This window comes from Neodiprion lecontei, chromosome 3, assembly GCF_021901455.1.
Source record: "Neodiprion lecontei isolate iyNeoLeco1 chromosome 3, iyNeoLeco1.1, whole genome shotgun sequence".
NCBI lineage: Eukaryota > Metazoa > Arthropoda > Insecta > Hymenoptera > Diprionidae > Neodiprion > Neodiprion lecontei.
Genome location: NC_060262.1, coordinates 20035553 through 20059645, shown reverse-complemented (window position 1 = coordinate 20059645; position 24093 = coordinate 20035553). Strand labels below are relative to the sequence as shown.

At 39.0% G+C, this 24093-nt stretch overlaps 1 protein-coding gene across 7 annotated transcripts in view; it reads left to right on the top strand.

Moving 5' to 3' along the window:
• LOC107223203 (limbic system-associated membrane protein) overlaps positions 1-24093 on the top strand; it is a 216212-nt gene that overhangs the window by 165497 nt on the left and 26622 nt on the right. For all 7 annotated transcript variants that reach the window (XM_046734358.1, XM_046734361.1, XM_046734360.1 and 4 more), the window contains one exon: positions 20562-20740. In XM_046734358.1, coding sequence (XP_046590314.1) covers positions 20562-20740 — 179 coding nt within the window. The remainder of the gene's footprint in view (positions 1-20561; positions 20741-24093) is intronic.

The window sequence follows — 24093 nt, the reverse complement described above, 5'->3', positions numbered from 1 at the left end:
CATCAGAGAGGAATTGCTTTAATAAGATTCACCCGAATAAGCAACACAGTTACTTTTTTCAATTTCCAATTCTATTACAATAATTTAACTTGATTACTTTTTTTCTGCTCCGCACGTTTGATATTCTCTTCAACGATTTCAGGACGATAGAACCGCCACAGCCGACAAACAGTGACAGTAAAACAAAAACCTGTAGTCTGATAATAAAAATCTTGGAGTCCCGTTGGGGATCTCGTTGGCATTTACGTATCAGTCTAATAAATTGCAATAATGGTTGGGGATGGTAAAGTCGAGAAACCGGAGGTCGGAGAAAAAAAAAAGATGACTCTCCTTCTCGAGATAGAGAGGAAAGTTATTTTCTGTCGGTGATCTTGGGTGGGAGAAAATAAAAGCAAGGGGGATGAGTCGAGGATGGCGGTTCGTTCGCAAAAATAATATCACGTCTTTGTGAATTTTCGCTTTCATTAATTTTGCGCTTTTTCCAAATTACGACGAAACGCGCTGCAGGTGTAATGTTGGCAATTTTTTCTAATTTTTCTAAGGACATCTCCCCGCCTGTCTAATTACACATCCTGCCGTCCTTTGCCCTCCCTTCCTCCCTTGCACGTTGAAAATTTTTTCCCTTTTTCCTTTTTAATTTTTTTCTTTTTCTTTTTTTTTTTTCCACTCCGTCCTCTCCACCTCCCTCCGGTTTTTTGTCTCCAGCTAATTTACGAAGCGAGTAATTGAATTACACCCGCCTAATTTATACGACAAAACCTTTGAATAACATTGCTCGCCTGTGTAATGGACATTGTATAAGCCTTATATTCAAGAACCTCGTATAGGCACAATTTCATTCCTATTTTACCCCTAAATTTTCTCTAAACCACAATTCTACGTTGGATTTTGATTTATCCCTTAAATTTTTATCCCCAGCCTCGACCGTGAATCGCAGCTCTTTATCTTCATTCTCCATTCATTAATATATTTATAATGCTCTTGCCATATTCACGTGTGAAATTATATAATTATAATCGATTTGCTGGTTGTTATATTTTTCAACTCGTTAAAACGATAAATATGTAATAAATGAGGTAGCTTCTATAGAAACGAGACACAAAGATAAAAAAATATCAAGCTGGAATAGAAAAACATCTGTTTCACGAAATTAATAAATGTCTGATTACGCGATATGGAAACGAAAACGTATCGATTCATTGACGAAAAGTGTCCCCGGTTTTCAATTAAAAGTGATAAAGGAAAGAAGAGTGAGTTTTGTTGGCTAATTAAGGGAGATTAAAAATAAAATCCCGCTTGAACCTCTTTCATCCGTTTAATTGAGAAAGTCAAATTAAGCTCCTCGTTTGAGAAATGCTGGATGCATCGGCGTGCGACATTAACTTTCTAAATTGTCTGAAGCGAGCGGAGAGACGACGGTGTTCTTGAATTCCAACGGAAGAGAAAGGAATATTTCGGCAGGATTCTTACCCCCACCCTTTTTTCCCGTACGCGTGTACATAAAGAGTCGGACGCCTGCGCATTCGGCCGAGTTTCGCATGTCAAATTAGGACCACCACCCCTACGACGTTGGGTATTATTCAGATCAACCCTCCTCAACGGGTCGGATAAAGCAGAGTCGACTAATATGGGGAGGTTTTTCGTTACGCCTTGGGGGTATAAATAACCAAACCGCAGGCTACAATCGACTCGAGGAACCTACAATGAAAAAGTGGAACTCTGGTGTTTTCGGCTGCAGGACGGATTTTCAGCGACTTGTGTTATTTGCGACGTACATCGCCAAGTATGACCATTTCTTCGAACAGCAAGTATTCGTTGTATCGCGTCGAAAAAAAATGCAGAGACGTATTTATTTTGATATCCTTATCGGCAGATATTTCATCGTATTTGATACGCTTCTTCAATTTCAATAAATAATGTCGAAGAAGTTTTTTTTTTTTTTTTCTCCAGATTTCAACGTTCTCAAGCTTTCTAGATCTCCAGAGATTTGTGTAGGTATCGCAGCACTTGAATTATTTGAACATTTTTAAGATATTAATATTTCAAATATTCCAAATTTTATTGCTATCTATTGTTCTCGTGATTTCAAAATATCAACGATTCCACCAATTTCAAATAATCTAGCCACTGATTTCATTAATTTATTCCAGCTACTTTTCCTGACAAAAATTTAATTTCATTCGTGTAATTTGAAAGAATTTCCTGTGATTTTATTACAATTTCAAGAAAGCTTGGTTGCGGTTGTTTTTGGGACCGAAACGTTCCTTCGCATTATACCTACTCATTCTTTAAATCACAGCGTCGGCGACAGCATATTTGGAATTCTCATGACATGGTGTTCAATTTGAACCAACACGTGAGATTAAATTGTATCATTACGTGACAGAATAAAAAAAAAAAAATTACAAATTTATGGAGCGTAGAAACACGAAATAATCAGGTCGGGTTTCCCTTGTTTTCTTTTTTTTCTTTCGACAGAGATATAACATTACAGATGTTAAACAAGCAATTGAATTTTACAAATTTGGTAACGAACAGATTTACCTTCACCTATTTCCCGTCCGCCACAAATTTGCTTCAACTCTTGTCTGATACAAATAAGAAAAACATGATCTAATTATTTTTCGTGCCTGCATTATTATCGGCGTGTAAAACTGCGAGCATGTTTTACGCGTTTCTCGTGCATGCTTTCCATACGCAAAGTATTCGTTTCTATGTTAGTAAATCAAGTCTACGAACGCGCATGCGCGGAGTACTGAAAGTACCACTTTTAAGTCCTAGGCTTTAAAAGAGGCATTTTTTGTACCGCGCGCATGCGCTGTCGAAAACAAATCTGACATTACGCGATCCTAACCTCAATTTCGCGAAAAAACGCGTAACGTACTCTTGTTGTATAAAGAATCGTGCGCAACAAGGAGTCAACGGTCTTTTCCCCTCGCGTATTTGCAACATTCGTCTCCAGCTCACATTGCAAACTTACGCCTGGCCGAAAAATAAAAGACCGAGTCTGCCTACTTCTTACACAATGTATACTATCCGAATGCAACGACCTAACTTCCTGCCGCACCACAACGCGCCTCAATCGCGACTCCAACTAACAATGAGAAGGAAAGTCGATCGCAATCACGAACCGGACCGAAAAAGAGGACGCTGAATTCGTTTTCTTCCGCAGATCGGAAGACGTTCAAAATCCTCTGGGCCTTACGTACCTGCCCCGCACCGAGTTTTCGCACGCCCTGCTTTTCCTCCCCGCATGTGTATGTATATCACGCATTGCACGGAGTCGGAAAAGCACTCTTAGAAGGCGAATCACGTGCCAAAGCAAGTTATAATTGACCGAACGTTTGCCTCTGACAGTTCTTATTCCTCCCTCTCTCCCTCTCGCTACCTGCTCCGTGATTCGAATCGACGACAATTGCTAAGCCCGCGTGCTCTTTCCGGTTCCTCTTGTTTCCCTTTTTTCCCCCCTGCTAAGCCCCTCGCGAAACGGCGAGGTGCGGAAGAAAACTACCTAGCAACGGTAATCTTCAGTCATTGCATCGGAATAACGTTTAAGAAAGTTTTAATGGGATGTCCTCCGTTCCCTTCGAATTCCTCGATGCAACATCCGAAGGCTTACGAAATACCATCGCAAATTGGCCTCGTTCCCATCCCCTCCCGTCATCCCCAACCACTTTTCATCCCCCTCGAAACGGGAACTGAATATAGGCATGCCGAAACCGCGGACTAATTACGATACTGTGCAAAAGAATGTTGCAATTGGGGTGCTTTTACGCGTTCCGAAAAACCTTGTTATTGTACCTACACGCGTACGTACATTGATTATTTGTGCATTCCTCGTACGTTGTTGGGGTGAAATCTGGGTACGCGAATTGTTCACTTTCACACTTGGAGAGAAAGGATTCATTTATGACCCAGTCGAATATAACTTGTACAGAAATTTGATGATACTTAGTTGTGAATCCATAGACGTTTTTTTTTTTTTTAAATTTCATTGCCAGACGACTGCACATTTAGCACAAATACTTTATATTTGTCAAATTAATATAACGAGAATTTCATTAAATTGAAGTAAAGTAAGAAAGTACAAAATACGCCAAAGTGTTCAATTATTCATAATTGCACTGACATTGATTTTTATAAACAACTACCAGAATCGAATGAATTGTTGAGAGAAGAAAAATGTGTCGGTGAATTTGCGAAAAATTGTTTTCTTAACATAATAAATCTATCACCAAGTGAAATCAAACGTATCCATTGGCTTTTGACCATTCGTTCTTTTTTTAAAGCAACCATAAAAAAAAAAATCTTCCCCAGCTTATAACTCCATTAATTTTACAAATACTCAATGTGTGACAATCTCATGATGAAATTGTCTTGAAGTATCGATTTTCAACCAACCAATCTCTTCTAAGCTTTTGTTCTTTCAATTCAAACACGGCTTAAATAATTACATCGGGAATGATACGAATAAAATGTTGAAAATTAATAGACCGTTCTCGAATTTCAGAACCTAAAACAAAATTAAATACCAGTATCTTTCCGCGCTTGCTTCATCTACGTTTACCACCCGCCTATTCAAAGTTGACTTAAATATCAATCGCGAAGAGCGGTCAACACTTCGCCTAAAAACAATTCCAAAAACAAGGAGTTCGGAAAAGTTTTGGGGAGAATAAAAGAGAGTTCCAAGGGTCGTTCTCTCGGCGATCATCCGTCTTTTTCCGGACCCATTAGACGTCAATGTTCAGGTCACGTGCACAGGCCATTACTTCGTTAACCGCAGAATGCTTCCCTTTTCCCTCACGCTCTTAACCCTTATACAACACCTGGTTCTTCGTGTTCCGCCCAATCAATTCACCACCCCCCCCCCCCCTCCCTCCCCCTCACCCACCCAGTCCCCCTCCCCTTTTCGGCCCATGCGAATTATCTGGCTAATTGATGTCAACTGCTAGCCCATCATGCGATTATAATGGGGGTGTGTAATATATGTGTAATGTGTGTGTGTGTGTGTGTGTGTGTGTGTGTGTGTGTGTGTGTGTGTGCGTGCGTATCGCATGGATAATCTCGTGATTGGTTTTCCCATCTTCCGCACACCCCGTGCTTTTCCATCCCTCGTCGCTCCGCTTCTCAATGCATTATAAGTAATAAGGTGCAGCGTATCTTGAATAAGATTATCATAAACGAATTCGGCTCAAGACGCCAGACGACGCTGGTATTTATAGAGGAGGTGCTTCGTCGTTACAGGGCGACAAAAATTTAGAAAACTCTTTTTCGAACAAAATTGTACGGAAGTAGAGTTTAAAAAATACGGTATTACAGTTAAAGTAATCGGTGGGAAGGTATGGTAATAAATATAAATCGCTCGGGATTCAATTTATGATTTCAAGCGGAGGAAGAAAATATTTAGCGGAAAGATTAACGAACGAATTGCAACAACAAATTTCACTATGTTTTTCTGGCAAATTGGTCTTATTCAATATTCTTTTTTATTCAATCTACGGGATTTTCAAATATTCCGAAAAGTCTTGCCTCTTTCAATTATACAATCGCACGTAAACGATCGATTTTTAATCGTATCTTATACGGATGAGAAAGAAACCCCCAAGTTTTTTCCTCAAATAATTAATTATTCAACGAGAATGTATATTTTTATACAGGAAAAATTTGACACGTTAATATACAGCTCATTCAAATGCGCATTTCATTGTTGATTTACAAAAGTTTGAAGGTAAACAAATTTCACAATAAAATAAAAATCTTAAATCTTTGACGACGAGACTCGATGTAATTTATAGCGATGGCAACGAGAGATTCAACCGCGTTCTTTTTCGCTCGAAAAAACACACTCGCACTGTAATTGAACCCCCTGCTGAACATCGAGTAATTTTGCACTCCTACACTGCAACTCTCTCACGTTACAGGCATAGGAATATTCAGCTGAGGAAATTTCACACCCGATGCTTGACGGCTCTGACAAATTGCAGTCGGGGTGGCTGCAGAGCCCGTTTTCCTATTTTCTTCCTCACTATTTCTGGTCCGCACGTTGGTAGATTTTCGCAGCGATAAAAACATGCAAGCGATTTCAGGAAATATGTCACTCAGTCCCTGGGAAAAGTTTGGAAATCGCGAATGTTGTTCACAATCGCACAATTATTATTGAAACTTCTATCGAATAGATCACATTTTCGAACCTTTTCTTTTTTTTTCTTTTTTTTTTTTTTGAAATTTATTTTACTTTACGTAATCGACAGAAAGAACAAAAATCTCATTTGTTAGTGAAATTAAATATTAATTATATTCCTGTTTTCAAATTGGGACAAAATAATATAAAAATTGCAATTGTGCGTTTTGCTGAAGTGAAAAAACACGCTAGTTGCAATTTGTATGTTTGAAAAAAGTACAAACGAAACAAAATAAAGTGTCGATAATTGTACTTCTAATTGAGACAGCAAATTATATTTGTAATTTGTATAACTTGTGATCGACTCGTTACAATTTCACCTGTGACTGATAGAAAAACATAATTAATACAAAAGGCTTGACATAATATCCTAAGTTTTTAATAAAAAATACTTTGTCGTTAGGGAAAACCCGGTTTGTACCTATTCATCGAGAATTCATTGACGAACAAAATGAACTGGTTCCGTTAACCAAATTTGGTCGAACAAATATATATCGAAGATAATTTCGTTTCTCTGAAGTAACATTAATAATTTTTCCATTGCAGGCGTAATTTGAAAATTTCCCATTTTCCGAGATCGAACGTGATATTTTTTCACCGAAATTCCAGGTCTATTGAATTCAGTCGATGCCGTATCTTCGTATCGACTGTCTTTTCGTTAAATTGTACGTTTGACAGATTCTTAAAAGTGTGGGTAGAAAAAAAGTGTCTGGTTGGCTAGGCATTCGTGTATCCATAACGTTATTCACACTTGTACGATTCCGTTATTACAGTTTGATATCAGCCGCGTGAAACGTGGAAAAGTTGGCCGTGTGTGAAAATTCGTTTTGTTCAAGAGCGCGGACCCGTATATCTAGAACCGAATATAAATGACAAACGGCCGGCGATTTCCATGCGACGTAAGAAAGAGGAAAAGTTTCCCCTCAAACTGGAACTGAAAAAAGCTTGAGCTTTTGCGGGATTTCAGGATTTTTTCGGAACCGAAGCTGAAAATATCGACGCGTAAAATAAGGCTTACGCTTATTTCAAGGATTTGATCATCGCCTCCAGGCCAAGATGGATGCCATTTTTTTTTTCCTCCCATTTTTCCCTCTTCTTTTGCCGAGGCTAATATCAGCAGCGTCGTTCGTTAATCTCCCCCTCCTCCTCCTCCCCCCCCCCCCCCCCCTCTTTCCCTCCTTCACTCTTTTTCTCCCATTCTTCTTTCTTTCCTCCTTTTTTTTTTCTCCTCTCTTACATTTATTTTTTTACTTTTTCGACACGATCCGATCCGATCGCCGAGATTATGGACAAACGGGCGCGATATTGGCTCTCGCGTAGTAACGACGCTCTCTCGTGCCGCTGCCTGTAATGACACGAGACATGCAACACGCCGGCTGTGCTGATCTCGCTTTCATCGCATAGATTATTCTACACCTCATTCAAATACACCCTGCAGCTCACCGCGCGTTTATCTATTCAGAATTGATCTCTGAGGCAACGTGGAGCAGGTATATGCATACAGATTGAAATCCTAACGACCGCGTAGTTCGAAGTCTGATAAAATTTTCACGCGCATGCGCCACAATCCGAGAGCGGTTGTTCGACAGGGTGACCAACTGTATCTAACCTCAAAAATTTTGGTGCTCGTTACTGGCAGTCGTGGTCAACAATGACATCTGTGAAATAAAAATTCAGGTAACATACACCGCGAACTCTCGTTTAAACTTATTGTCGGTTGGTTGCCCTGGCAAAACAATCGCTCTCGAAATGCAGCGCGTGCGCATTAAATTTTAGCAAACGACGGACCGCGCAGTCGTTAGGAATCCACTCTGTATGTGTATGGAAATTATTACCTACTTTCAGCTACTGAAAATGAGATTAGAAAAAACAGGAGACCTAAGAAAATTTTTTCCATAATCGAACGTCACTCAAAATTAATGTGACATGTGTCTTTCAATTTTTCTTTTTTACCCGGTAACTCTTCATTTCCTGATTTTCTTGTATTTTTGAAAGTTTGCTGTATAATCCACCTAGTAAAATTTTATGTAATGTAAAGACATATTTCCAAGAACTCAATCAAGAAAAAAATATTACAACTACAAATCAATGGGTTTCAAAGATGCTATCATCGCTTAGCAAAGTTTTGTAAAAGTAAAAAATGTTGACGGTCAAGTTGTTAGGTTTCTCACAGAACTCTGCAAACGTGATAAGTCTGCTTTGAAAAAGGCGGAGTTGAACTACCAATCTCAGAGATCGAGAGAGGTAAAAAACAAAGAATCTCAATCAAGAAAGCACGATTATCTTTTACTCCCATAAGACGATTGCCGGTTAATAACGTCGCGACTCAACTGTCGGTGCCATTCACGCACGTGTAGGTATAAGGTATGTATACATAGGTATATACCTAAATCTGTAAGTATGTATGATACGAGTAGTTTCCGAGCGGCAGATATGGTCATAGCCGAGAAATGAACAAGGGAAGAAACCCGTAGGCTTTTTTTGCGGTTTCCCATCGTCCCTCGCGAGAGGCTTCAAGTTGGATCTAAGACCCTGCATGCAGCTCGAAACAATAATTAGATGAGGATTGGCCCTAATTAGAAGCTACCGGTCAAACCTCGATCCTCGAAAATCCCGGTTCTTTTTCACCGAGTTGTTTCTCCGCACAATGGAACGAGAAAGCTCGCGAGAAGGAGGAAAACTTTTCTGAAAAAGGTGCGCTATCGCAATGGTGGTCCTTTCAATTGAGAATTGTGATCAGTATTCTTATGAGAATTTGTGGTTAATCAACCCATTAAATTTAGATAATTAGGAATGGGTGTAAATGAACATGTAGAAGGATTAGAGAACAGAATAGTCACAGTATCCGATTTTCCAAAACGCCATTACCTATTCTATAGAATTTTGTAATGTAGAAAGTTGGAATACAAAATGGAAAAGTCAAAATGTCGAAAGGTGAAGTATAGAAATCCAAACTATCAAATCGTAGTTTTCACTTGCTATATTCTTATTTACCTTCAGAATTTTATATTTTTACTGTCCTATACATTTCAAAATTCGCGTGTTTTGAGAATTCTTCTATCTCGTGGACGCCCTTCTCTTTTACCCGCAACCATAAGCTACGAATAATGACGTTTTTACCAAGTTTCACAATCTGAACTATACTTAGATTACCGATTCAATTTTCACATTCGTGAAAAAATGTTAAATTAATTGATATAGGAAATAGGGAAAGAATAAAGTGACAACATTTCCGTACAAACAACCCAGCCCAAACTTTATGTCAAAGACAAATCGTTGATTGCCTAGTTTTATTTGTTCCGAGAAAATGAGTGATCACCAACTATCGCGCACTTTTAGAACAGATTCTCTCTACGTTTTTCGTCAGTTTTTACGTTTCTCGAGATTGAATCAAACGAACGATTCACCCACCACCATTGACATAGGTCGAACAAATCGTTCGAATCTGTTTTCATATTCCATAAAACCGATGGTTCGAAAATCGATGAAAAAAAAAAATCCAACTCACGAAAAATTCTGTGACTCGATCGTTACGGTCGTCCTTGGGGAAGTACCGCAAGATAATAACCCTGTTTTCTTTCCCGGTGGTAAGCATAACGTTAGGCAGAAATTGATACAAGTAAAAAGGAAGCGCGGCGGTGTTATTAAAAGCAATATATTTTTGAGGCAAGCTATTATGCAGGAGTTGTGGGATTGGTTTGGGCGGAGTGGGTATAATGTACCCTGCAGAATATATCCGTTGCAAGTCATGTTCCCCGCTCAATGGATGGGCGCATGGATATAATAAAATTGTTATAAGATCCCGGAGGCGTTTTACATATAAGCAGCAGGGGGACCCAAAAATTCCGATAAATCAGCCGAATCTTATTGGCGTTATTACCGTAACCGGAGCCGCTATTGTCATTATTATTATTATCATTTCCCACTCGGAATATATTGACGCTCGTAACTCGGAAAATATTAGTAATACCTACCTCCGGACCGACGAGCGTCCGCGAACCTTTTCTATGGGCAAAATTTCGGCATAGGAATTGAGATATTTGCATACGCATATTACCGGCCAGGTTCCATATCCTACGCCAACCTACCGAAGCTACGAAAGCTCCTCCTCGCCTCTGTTCGTCCCCATTTTCAAGCCCGCTGCCCGGCTGCCCTCATTTTTGCACCGCGATGCTCCAGAGACGAATCGCCTGATTATATATGGCTGCTCCGGTCGATTGCTATGGTGCAAGGTATTTACTTTAACGATATTTTGCTCATTTTTAAAAAAGAAACGCGAAATTTGCACGCTGCCCTGAAGGAAATACTTTGCGGGACTTTATTTTCGGAGTAAATTATATAATGTATTACTAGCATGAAATGATAATTTTATTCAGCTTGAACAATCTTGCTGACAGTTGAAAGAGAACGTCGGTGAAAGTCTAGAATTTTTCGATTAGCTTAAAATTTTAACTCGTCATAGAATTCCGGAAAACAAGTGGTTTTCACTACCTTTCGTATGTGTCCAGGTATTATTTGGAATAACGTCAGAAAGTGGTTTTTTTCGAAAAGCTCTTTGCGTTACGATTCTCGCAGTGAGGATCTGAAAAGATTTGACAGCTATTGGAGGAGCGTAGGGAAGAAAAGTTACGCGAGTCACCACCTAATTGTCACAATAATTAATGATCGATAATTTTTGTGAAAATTGTTGTGAAACAATTATTTGTATTATCAAGTGAAGTTAAACTTATTCGAATTGAAAAAATATTTCTTTCACAGATAATTTAGAAAATTTGTCAACTTTTATTCTTTCGTACACGATACAGCTATTGTCTTTAATAGAATCAATTTCAGTGCAAATTTCGTTCCTTCATTTTGTGTATCAAATTATTAATAAATATTTTCCACAGATTTTAGGATAGAAAAAACTCATGCATCAACTATACGTATACTTGATCAGCCTGAAAATAAACGTATTACGATCGAAGTGATAAAAAATGGGGATAAAATTGCTCGGTAAACGCGTGTGAGTAATTACCATTGCGATTTGCAAACAGATTTCACGTGTTGTTGAAAACACGTATAATACCTGTGGCAATTTCTTTGCGCAAACTTACGACTCTTACGAGCCGTCTGGCTGGCCAGTCGTTGACCCAACCGATAAAATCTTAGTCGGTATATATAAATCCTCGCGTCGTTTAACCGCTGCAGCAAAGTACTTCGAGTCCTGCATTGCTGCATTTACCGCTAATCCTACTTTCCGACCCAAACGAATCGCCTGACTCCGCAATCGCGATGGCAGACAGGCATTATGCCCGAAATCCGCCGGCTGCTTGGTTTTTACCAAACCTTTGTCACTCGCTGCTAAAGTGGCGCGCGCAACGTTCCTCGCCAAATTCCGCCACTAGCGGCGCTAGTTGTTCTTTGGCAAACTTTCTCGGTGCCCTCAGAATTCGTTATGTGGGTTATACGTGTTATGTCTAAATATACGATCGGAACTATCGTGACATTCACCATTCGCAATTTTCGCACAAGCAGAATGAACAGAATGAGCAGAATTATAACCTCAAAGGCATCCGCAAGTGTGTCAGAAGTGTCGAAAGTCTACTAGCGCCACGTATAGGACGATTTAGAGGTTAAAAAACTGGGACGAAAAAGGCAAAATATTTTATGATATACGGAGCAGTTTTTTTTTTTTTTGTTACTTCTGGCACTGTATACGTGTTCAGAAAAAAAAGGAAGTTACGATAGTCAAATGGGGAATAAAAAGTCAAGTTTACACTTGATCTCGATGTTTTGACGGTTATAGAAAATCGGTGCAGTTTTTCGTGAGTTGGAATTGATTGGATTGCGAACGAATTTAGCTAAGCTATTTTTGAATAGTTTACGTGAATGTAAATTTGTCGGGAAATTTCGTTCGGTAGTTATTTGACTTTGGACCGATGTATAAGTTATAAGACAATTTTGAGAAATAATTTGGATTATTTATAATTTGCAATATGAGTCGCAGGCGAACCGAAGACGAATATTGCAAATACGCGAGGTGAAAAGACTATTGCCGCCTTTTTATATACGATTCTTTATATAAAAAGAGTATGTTACGCGTTTTTTCACGAAGCACGAAATTGAGGTTAGGATCGCGTAATGTCAGATTTTATCGCGACAGCGCATGCGCGCAGTCCGGAAAAGTACACTTTTAACTCCCACGACTTGAAAGTGATTTTTTCCGTACTCCGCGCATGCGCATTCGCAGACTCACTTTACCGTCATAGAAACGGGTATTTTGCGTACGAAAAACACGCATGAAAAAATGCGCAAAATATATAAAATCTATTCAAGCATCACAGAATTGGCATTGTGCCATGTGCGACGTGATACGTAGTTTTTTCCATCGGTCTCCTACCTTCTCTATTCTTGCGCACAAGATTTTTGATCAAGTTGTATAAAATGAGACAGGAAAATCATGGTAAGGTGTATAGAAAATTATTTGAGAAGTGCCCGAAGATTGTTCTAACAATAGTTTATTTTTCTCTCACTTTTCAGGCGCGGTATCTCTGATTTTCTTCCATTTTTCATTTTCATCTTCATCTCTTATTTCGTACCTCCTCGAAACACACTATATGGCCAGTACGAAATTCTTCACTCTTCACTCTTGAGTAAAAGATTGAACGACGAGAAAGGGAGAGTGATAACCAGATATCTCTGTCCGACTTGTTCTATTTCTTGTTTTTAGTTCATTTTTCTCCACTTTACTGCTCTTGTTCTCATAAATCTTTTACTTTACTATCAGTCTACATATTTCTGCCATATTCCTTTGACTACATTGAAAGTTTCACCTGCTGTAAGGTAGACAGGAAAGGGGGGAAGAGGTTCAAACTATACTAAAGCAGCATCGAAAGGCACGTTTTGTACTCGCAGTGTACCGTGAAAGGCTACGGCGACATTGAGGGTAGATGCGTTTTGCCCGGAAGTAGAAATTCTGCTGCGCAAACCGCGTATAAATTTGATTCATTAGCCGACTTGAACCAGTTTCGACTCTCCATCCGTACGTGCTTCGTACGATTACTCCAAGGACTGAGACGGCGAATGCCTTAATTCGTACGCGCAATTGCGATACCGAAGGCTATTCTCTTCGAAGATGAATCATTTCGAGAGACAAAGGAACGTTGATGATAACCCTAAGAAGGTTGGTACAAATGCTCGTTGAAGTCAGACGCGGCCGAATGTTAATTAGAAGGTTGGTTGATTGGTGGAAAATCGATACTTTGTGTTAATTTTATCACAAATCGTTCATACATTGAGTATTTTTCAAAGTATTATATTGCATTACCAAGCTGCGAGAATCTCTCTGGAAATAGATATAGGAATACTTTTTCCCCTAAAGTCATTCGAACAAATTTTCTTTCTTACAATATTTATTTCGATACTGAAATTTATTAATCGTTATCAGTATCGGTGTATTGTTGTAGAATTCAACGTTTAACGATTCCAAAATGATTTTAGAAAGTGTTAATTCGGTGGATTCTGTAGAAACTAATTTTCTGAATAAAATAAACCGGCGTAAAGTGAAATCGGGCGCATCTGCTAGGTTTTTTTTTTTTTTTTTTTAATATAAAAACATTTGAAATATAGCACCGACATCCAAACTTTTGTCTATGAAGCATGTATTTTATATTTTCGAATTTTTAAATAGATCTTCGTTGCTTATGAATATAATGATTTGACAAATATCCAATCTCGTAAAAAAAATCATGAAACGGTATCGATCCTTGGTTAACTGATCACCTTAAATGGTGAATTTCCACTTAGAAAACTTCAATCGATTGATTAGGATTATATTATGCACTCCTTGATTCCAATTACACACCGTATGACAACAAGATGATTCAGTAGATTGATAGAAGAAGTAGAGAACAACGGATATGATATATTTTGAATACGATTAAATTACACGATGAAACCAGACTAAAGCAATAGAAATTCGGTAGAATGTAAGAGACAGGAAAAAGTGTGACAGCGGCGGGAGGGAAAAAATATTGTGAAAATTCATGCTCACGTCATGCGTCAGTCAGGATTATTTCTAAACCCTCCCCCCCCCCCCCCCCTTTCCAGCTACCGTGCCGCGGTCGCAATCTACATCGACGCCTTTTCTGCGTGCGGCTTCGTTCTAAGTCCGAAATCCAAAGCTCTTTGAATCAGCCAACTTGCAGAAAAAAAAAACAAGTCGATTGATTCGTGTCCGCAAAAACGCACAACACTCTATAAAAATAGGAAAAGTACTCTAGTAGTTCAAAGTGGATTATTTTGAAGCAAACAATGGGAACGATTAAATAAATTGTGATTGATTTTTATTTCTTGCTGTCGAAATTCACGAGTATTCTTCTTCAAGTCTCATAATAATTGGGGTTTAAAAATCTAACTGTTAAAGAATATATATTTTTACGTTGGGAAGCTTTATTTTTTTAAGCTTTACGTTTTATGGTCTTAAGATTCATAAACCTTGATTTTCGATATTAATTGCCGAGACTTTACAAGCTATTTCACGGAGGTGAAAATAACTTCAATCGACGAATATAATTGTAGGATCTACGTGGTTTTTTCTTTTATCTTTAATTTCGTACGTACAGTGAAATTTTTCTTTATTTCCTCTTGCGTTTGAATAAACGACGTCAGAGGTGATCCTGGATTTAATTTTCAGCTGACACAATCCCCGTTCTGGGTATGTATAATGTAATACATAATGTACGTCTACATGAGCGGATTCGTGCACACGTAACTGGATACGAGCTTGAGTGACATTTTGACATTATTCAACAATTTTTTCATACTTGAATATCCTACTTCAATTCTGGACTACAAACATTTGAATTTGAAGCAACATTTTTGACGTTACCTGCCGCTTTCATATTGTACCAGCGATGATAAAATACTTGCGGTTCGTGGAGCGCTTGCCATTCTACTCGAGTAGAAAAGTTATCATTAAATTATATTCCGAATACAATTGTAAAAAAAAAAAAAAATGTTTTAATTGTATTTATTCCATATATAGCTAAACATAGCTTCTCGAAGTACGTGGTACATATATTACAATATTTCAGAAGAGTTATAAACTTCGATAAGATTCTAATTTGTTGATGAAAAAAGAGCGTATCGAAAGAAATCCGAAGGTGTAAGTTTTATATCACGCAAAAGCTTATAAAACGTAGGATTAAAAATTGATCGTTGCATATGCCGGTGCTATCTATGAAAAATAAATCATGTACCTACCATTTCGCTGCGTCATTTTATGCCATGCCTAAAAATAATTGTCCATGGGCTTGTTCGCTCCCTCACTCCCTTCTTTCCGCCCCACTATGGACGTTATAAGCAGCATCAGCATCAACATCAACATCAACAGCAGCGGCAGGAGCAGCTGTCGGTTAAAACGCAAGGGTAGCCTCTCAAGTTTTGACATGAGGTACGCGACCGCAGGGCACGGCATCTCTTTGCCCTAAGCTATGAGAGCGAGCGGCTCGGTTGCGAATGAGTAATGAAATGTTGCGAGGGAGTTAACCGTAGTAGAAGAGGGGGGCGGTAGAGAAAACAAATACAATGAAAAAAAAAACTAAAAAAAACTAAAAAAAAAAAAAAAACAGGGAAAGAAAGTAGGAGAAAAAAAATGAGAGAGAGAAGGAAAATTTATAAAGCGAGAAAAAAAAAAAATACCCCGGCAAACCACACTCTCCTGCGGGGCGGAAGAACCCTCCGAAAACCGAAAGGTGGATACAGCGAGAAGGGGGGGGAAAAGCACGGAACGGGGGAGAGGGGGAGGAACGCCCCCTCGCACACGCATCCATCAAACGGAAACCGTATAGGTATACCTAGCAGTCTTGCCCTGACGTCATTAGCAAACGCCGCAACCTCCCCCCCCCCTCCCCCCCACCGCTCGCCGCTCTTCGCCGCGAGCTTTTTGACCCAGGCAAGCTTTTCCGACACTTTCGGCCTCGTCGACGCGATGCGATGTGCATTCAACTGAAAACACATCCCCCTTCCTCAAACGCTAATCGTTTCTCCCACTTGTGCAGCTGCGCTTGCCGGACACTTCATCTTACAAGCAATTAGTTTTGCGAAATTTTCGCCAAATTATCAGAACGATGATACGTATTTCAATACAGTTATGTCGTTATGGGGTTTCGCAAAGAAAAAGGAATCGAGTGTTTTTTTTTTTTTTTATGCAAATACGAAATACTGAGGAAGAAAAATTTTGTGGCACGTATCGGTGAGAGTTTCGGGAAACCAAACACCCAAATGCGCAGGCGTCAAATCACGTGATTTCATTGATTGGTTCAACCGATTCCCGCCGAGTTTTATTTTTTTGTTTGCTTGTCAGGATTGCCAACTCAGTTCACGCGGCTAGACGTTTATAGCTATCAAAATTCGTTGGCGCCCCGAGGTTATGTTGCGCTGGGAATTTGAGGTAACCGAAATGTGAAGAATTTTTATCTCAGTCAACATAACCTCGAGAAGCTTGCGTATATTAACAGTTCGCGTCGTCGCCTATCTAAATAAAATTAGCCAGCCTATCTAAACAGACGATCAATTTGTCGCATGCACACTTGGGTGTTCAATTTTCTGACATTGTCACAGCATATCGAAACGTTTACCTAACCAAAAATGTACCGTAATTTTTTCTAACAGCGTAACGATTTGTGCGCCTTAGCAAGTCAATCAGAGATACAGCTCGTGTTCAGGTCGATCATCGTATCCCACCGTGACTATTCGAAATTTTAAACGTTATTTGTAAAAATAACCTGAATATTAGGAAATGTGGAAAATGATGAAAAATAGAATGTGGCGATACTGCGCGGTTGCCTGCATCAGGCGCACGGATCGTTTGGCTGTTAGAAAATCTCACATTTCAATTTGCATTATATTACACGAATATTTTAGTAAGATTTTTGCTACTTTGAACGACACCGCGTGACCCGAAACAGAAATCTGAGAACAAATGGCTTCTATATATTTTTCAAATAAAGCTGAGTTGTTTTATGCATGAAAATGGTCGTTCTGGCATGTTTGACCGTTATATTTGACTTAGTCAAGTAATCACCGACAGTTACCTGAACAAATCTCCCTTATATCTCCTTTCCCTGAATTTATCCAACCGAAATCAAACAGCAGCATATTATGCTGAGTTGAACCGGTATCTCAATTACCGATCTCCACCCCGTTCTACACTTGCGCACGGACTTCGAACTATACTTTTCCCCATTTATGCGCGTAGGTGGAAGCTAATTGAGTACCGTGCCACGTTGGTTTCGATCAAAATCTATACGGGTATGCGAATCCATCGTCGAATGTGGTGAGAGAGTTTCTCAAGACGTCGATGACGGTTGCTAGGTTATTATTATTAAAAACTCCAAACATCACGCGGAGATGGTTTGAACATAAATTATATACTCTGGGACTTTCTGTTACGGTCAACTTAATAAATCAAAACATCTCACTGTTAAAATGAGGATCTAAGGCATGATATTTCCGGAACTCCAAATTCCTCCCGACAAGAGGTGTCATTCAGACATCAATATTCACCGATTTCACCCTCTTCTTGAATCCACGAACGACCGTATACATGTACAGATCAGTCACGAATTGACGTTTACTGATGCAGCGAACCCTGTGCCCTACATTGGAAACAAAAACATGAAAAACAAAGCCACGTTAACACAGATGGAATCTAAATGTAAGTATTGGAAAAACGACAGGAATTCTCTCTGCATCGAAGCTGTTCGCGTTTGACATGTGCAGCATCCCGTAGGGATTCTGAGTTTTCTTTTATTCCTGAGTTAATGCACGCTCGAAGAATATTCAGAGCGAAGTACTCGCCCTCAATCGCTCAAAGAGCAAGACCGTGGAATCTGCTTCGTCGTATTGAAAAACAAGGAGCCAATTCTGGCGCAGCTCTGTGAGTGCAATATTAGCCTGTTATTGAAGTGTTTTTACCCGACCTTATCCAAATTCTGTGAGAGTAGGTTTTTGGCGTCTTAGGTCAACGAATACTGTCAAATTGCTTGACGTTTCGGCCCTTTTTTTATTTTATTGACCTAAAATTGGTTTTCACGGTTCGCTGAAAACACCAGAAACGAAAAAACGACAAGACAAAAATTTCACATTCTTGCCTCGAGTCAATCAAGCGGATTTTGATTACGAAAATATCTTGACGTAGAAAGTTCTTTGAAACCCATGAATTTTAACCAAGATTCATTCATCACGTTAGAACATCCGCACTGTTGGATGCTGATTTCTTTTTCGATGCTACACGAATGCAGCGTTCGTTCGATTTTAATTAATCACAGTCAACTCTCAGTTCTTTACAAACTGTTGGAATTATATTTTCTATTAATCTTCTTTACCGATCAAAAGACTCATAATTACAGTGTAATTATTGTTATTTCTTGAATATTATGGAATAATATGCTTTGTAAGAAAATGGTTCATCGTTATAACGAACCTGACGTCACGGTGACTTGATGCAAATAATTGACGAATTAAATGAGCTCCAATTTGGAAAAATTGATCGAATCGCACGATCTTTTTGTTTGAGAGGTGATTTCAGTAACGTGATTGCATCAAAGTTGTTAAATATAATGTTACAATTGTAAATGAAATTTTCGATTTCCTGAATCCCAATATTTATCAGTGCAAATATATGACAATACATGGCGTGAAAGTACAGTTGAAGTTAATCAAGCCAGGTCTAATTAAGAGTTCCCTGTGATCCAGACCGAAAATTTTGCGAAAACCGTAATTCAACTGTAAAAACCTCGTTTTTGATAACTTTAAAGAAATCACATTGTCTTGCAATTTTTCGTTAGTAAAAAAAGGGTATAAATCGCTTGTTTTATTTACAAATTCTCTACAAATTTTCTGACGTAGAATTTTTCTCCTACTGAACGACAGTCGATGAAAAAAAAATCATATGTGCACAATCAATATAATTTATACGTAACAAACTTACGTCTCAGCAAGAACAACTTTATCGTTAATTTAAAGTCAAACCGAGAAGATTTGTGGAGAATTGATTTACGAAAAGAATAAACCTTTTTTCATCAGATTTGACGAGCAATATGAATTTTTCTGACCGATATTTTTCATATGAATTTAAAGAAGTAGAAGAATAACGATTTTTTTTTTTTTTTTGATCTTTTGAATAAAATGAAATCCTGCAATTTGAAATCCGTGTTCTTAAATTTTTCTCCATGTGACAGGGATATTTTTACTTGTCGGTTACATGCAGATCTAGCTAGACTAAATTCAGTGACATTTTTCGAACATTCGTTTCCTCACTTCATTGTTTTAATACTGTTTAGATCTTACTCGTCGTACATCGTTTCCGACTAGGACAACAAACGAACTGTCAAAAAGGTATACTCATTCCAGTTTGTACGGTTTGTGGCTTCAAAAATAATAACATTGTATTCTTAGACCTTGGAATATCAGCCTAGGTCTATTTTAAACAACAGATACGAAAATCGTAACGCTGTTCAGTATCTGGTTTCTCACTATTCTACTGTGAAAAAAATATTACGTCAGTATTGAACACAATTTAATAATCCAAACTGTTACATCCAAACAAGATCCAGCTGCTCCTAATTTTTTTTTTTTATTTGTTTTTTGTAAGCTACCGTTGAACGAAACTTGAACAAGCGCTTATTTAGATATTTTTTAAATATGAACAAGCGAGGCAACTCTTAGACTTTAGCTAAAATATAGGCTTTGTAGCGGATAAAAAAAAAAAACAAAAAAATTAAATTTTTTCCCGCGATTTCTAACAGTTTATCATATACATCCCTAACTTCAGCTTCACCTCAGGTGTCTGTCTATTACCTGAGCGGCAGAATTTTCTTCGCGTTGGGCGTCAGAGCCCAACCGAATTAGGGGGACTTTTACAGGAAATGAAGACATTTACAGGCATCGCTCAGACCCTCCCCCCCCCCCCCCCTCCCCGCCCTCTCCACCACTCGGCATCCCATACTGCTGAACGGTGGAATTTTAAGTAACACTTCCCGAGGGACGGACGCTTTCTCGAGCCTCGGCATCTCCTCGCTACTTAAGAAGCGTATAAGAGCTCGGTAACGTCTGCGCTATTAATTTCTGCGGGACGGTGAGGGGGCCGAGAGGGGCAAAAGTGAATGAGAAAAAAAAAAAAAAAAAACAAAAGGAAAAAAGACAAGTAAACGGTGGAAGGGGGGGTAGAGGATAGAGATAAAAAAGGAAAAGATATAAAGAAAAATGTCAGCCTGCTCGCTCATTCCGAATTTTATTATCTTCCTTTGCCTCTCCGACCAGCGCGGAAAATCACCAAAGAAATAGATGCGGCGTCGTTTCTGCTAACAGATTGGTGGGATTTTCTCGGTTTTAGAATGCGCCGCGAAAAACGGAAACGGGGGCAACGTCGTCGAGCACCACCAGCCCTCCTACTGGGAGCAGCCACCCTTCAGCCAACCCTACTTCGACAACACCACCCGAAGGGAAACCACCACCACCGTTGGACAGTCAGCCTACCTTCACTGCAGGGTCAGGAACCTCGGTGATCGAGCGGTGAGTTTGACCAACTATCATTTTTAACCGATACCCGAATCCGCGAAGCCTTTCTTTGTCGAGAAGAGAAGAGTGCGTCGATCCGTCAGACAAACTTTTGCGGGGAATTCGAACACGACCGAGTGTAAAATTTGAAAGTGATAGGACTTGGCAGTCGAATGAAAAAGATTTGGAAGAAAAATTATAAACTTTTTTTTAAAATAAGTATCTAAACTTGGAGAAACGTATTTGATTATTTAGAAAAAGTAGGCTCCTTGATTTTCAAAGAAAAATCGAAGGCGTCACACTGAGCAAAAAAATAAATACGAGAATATCAGAGATGGTTGGAGTCTTGCTTGGAGTCGGAGATTCAAAAATACCTAACAACGGAAGATTTTGTTACGTAAATGTTATTTGATTCAACAAAAAAGTTGTCAGGACAATAATTTAGGTTATCAATCAGAACCGCATTTATTTCGCCGTAGTTGACAAATTCACGAATTATTTATTTATTTATTTTTTTTGAGTTTTATGTAAACGTGGCAATCTGTGGGAAAAATATGCGAAAACTCAGTGCAGAGTACGTACGCACAGGGAAAAATCGGAAAACCGGGAAAACTTATGAAATTCCTTACAGCATGAAAAAGTGAAGGAAAAGTCAAGAATTTCGATAACAAGGCTGGAATCTTGCGTCTGCCGCAGAAATAAGCTTCTTCTTACACAGAGTATTATCGATCTTGAGGAAAAACAACTTGTACTTAAAATTTTATATCGTCGTACCACTTCATATGTTCTATGTATATTACTTAATACCAAAGCTTCTTTCCTTTCTCTTTTCCTTACAAAAAATCACAGGCTGTTGATGGTAAATTGATAACACAGGTCTGCCAAGTATAACCCTTCATTTCACCCTTAAGTAATAATGCTTTTCTCAGGTATTTAGGTGTGTGGAATTAAAATATAACGCTATGCTAGTGTTTTTATATTACATCGGGTTTTATATTTACGCAAGATACGCGTATTTACAGATCAAAGTCAGATACTTTCAGATTCCAAATAGCGTACAAGCTTTGCAGTAGCTAAATGATCTTTTTAATATGTAAAAAACGCAATTGCGGGGTCTGATGACAAGCAGCCGTCACGACAAATAAGAGACCGTGCGTCAAATTGACGACAGCGCCAAATCGACCGTATTTCTCCCAACCGACGGGCATTTTCCTCTCTCTACGCCAATGACTGAGCCAATCATAATCTTCCGTGGCTACGCCACGTCACGAAATCAACCAATCGTTTTGAATCACCCTGTCACACAGTAAATAACGGTTTACTCGGTATTTCTGAAACTATTGAAACAACTTACAGCGCAACAACTAACGTTCACTCAGCTCACACCGAGAGAAGACATTTTTTTCGTACAATGGTTTGTTGTTTCGAAAAAATGATGACGAATAACCGCCAGACGACTCGTCAAGGTTAGTGCAAGTCCCACCGACGGTGATAAATTTGGCCACTCGAGGCGCTCCTTGTACTCGCGCTCGGTCCTTATAAACCTTAGAGCATGAACTACCGTAGATAGTTTCGCGTAAACGGAACGTGTAGCGGAGGAGTGAAAAGGAGTGAGGTTATGTTTGTCACAATCTGTCTCTCTCGCTCCACACCTGATTGTTCGACACCTTTCATCTCAGCCAATCAAATGCGGAATGAGACAAACGGAGTAACCCTAATGAACATCTTTCTCTCGCATCACTTCGGCTGCATTTTTCGCGAAGTCGATCGGATGGCAGCTCCCTCCAGCGGTGTATCCTCTAAGCTATAAACACAGAGACCACCTTCTTACATAATCGATTATCAAAGTTTAAAAACGTGAGTAAAAATAGCGTGTACCTATTTCTGATCATCGCGCGGGTACTTACGCAGTTAAGGATGAGCTCGGTCTTTAAATATTTATCCAAATATTCTCGCGACGCGGTATCAGAAAAGTATGAGGGTAGACACACGTAACGCACAGCCATAACTTTGATCCCAAGGGATGAACTCTCCGTGTATATAGCCGGAGCAGCGGATGCAGTTACGCGTCTACGTACGCGAGTATCGTTCGGTCGCCGTTACTTTGGCAGCGGAATCGTTTTATTGACTTTTAAACTTTTCAAATCTCTCCTCCGACCAGCCCGTATAAACCCCCGTCCGCGATAGCCATTCGAGATCCCTCTGCTGCGTGTACACATTTTCCACTCTCTTTCTCTCTCTCTCTCTCTCTCACGGCCGATGTAGGAAAGTCGATTTCGATAAATATACCAACTCCGCTCTTCCAGCAAACGAATCCCACCCACTTTCGCTGCAGGTTGGAAACACGTCTCTTTCGGGCCGGAACCGGGTTTTAGAAAATTACTCTCGTCGTACCCCGACAACTCAGACATTATAGACTAACTCCATGATTTGATAGCGAAGCCCGGTTTTCAAAAAAAAAAAAAAAAAGGTGCGTGAGGTTTGATCCCTGTTATTTTTTTCTTCATTTTTTTTTTTTCATCTTACTCCAATCAAGTTTAGGAAACAGCAGGGAAAATATTATTTTGGTTTGTTTCGAATTTAACGATTATGTTGAGTTCAATTGAATTCGAACTGATTCGAACAATATGCTGTGTATTGGCCTGTGAAATCAAATAACGTTTCATATTCGCGTCGAGAAGTGTTGGGCGCATGTAATAACAAATTTCCGCGCTATATTGGGGTGGACTTTTGTAATTTCAAATTAATTTTGTTTTCATAATTACCAATTGAAACTACAAATCGTAATTTGTAATTAGTTGATTAACAGTCCCCTCAACACTAGCATCACGTATGTAATGATTCTTGATCGAATCACATATTTGTTTGCTGATAATCAAGTAATTGTTCATTTCGGTTGAAGAGTTTCTGTTCTCAATGCAGATACATGTGTCATCATTTCTACATTTTGATCATTCATTTAATCGAATCTGTAAGAAATAAAGGTCGATTGTGCTAAGAAGGGTTTCTTTGCCCCATCGATCTAACAATCCGAATATGGATCATTTTCAAACTCATCGAATCCACTTCGTCGTAACTCCGAATTATATTGGTGTCTGAGGATGAAACTGATGTATAAGAGATCGGTATTGAATTTTTTATTCTTTAAGATTCAAGCATCGAAGATGGACGTGGAATATTGGAGTCAGTCACTACCAAAGATCTGTACAAGTATAAAAAATATATTCGAAAAGATTTGAAACAATTAACGAAATTTCGCCGAAATTAAAGTTCGCCGAATGTACAACTCTTTCCGGATTTAACTCAAAGTTCAAAATATAAATTTCAATCCAAATTAAATAAGACTCGATTTTCGAATAGTTTGAAAA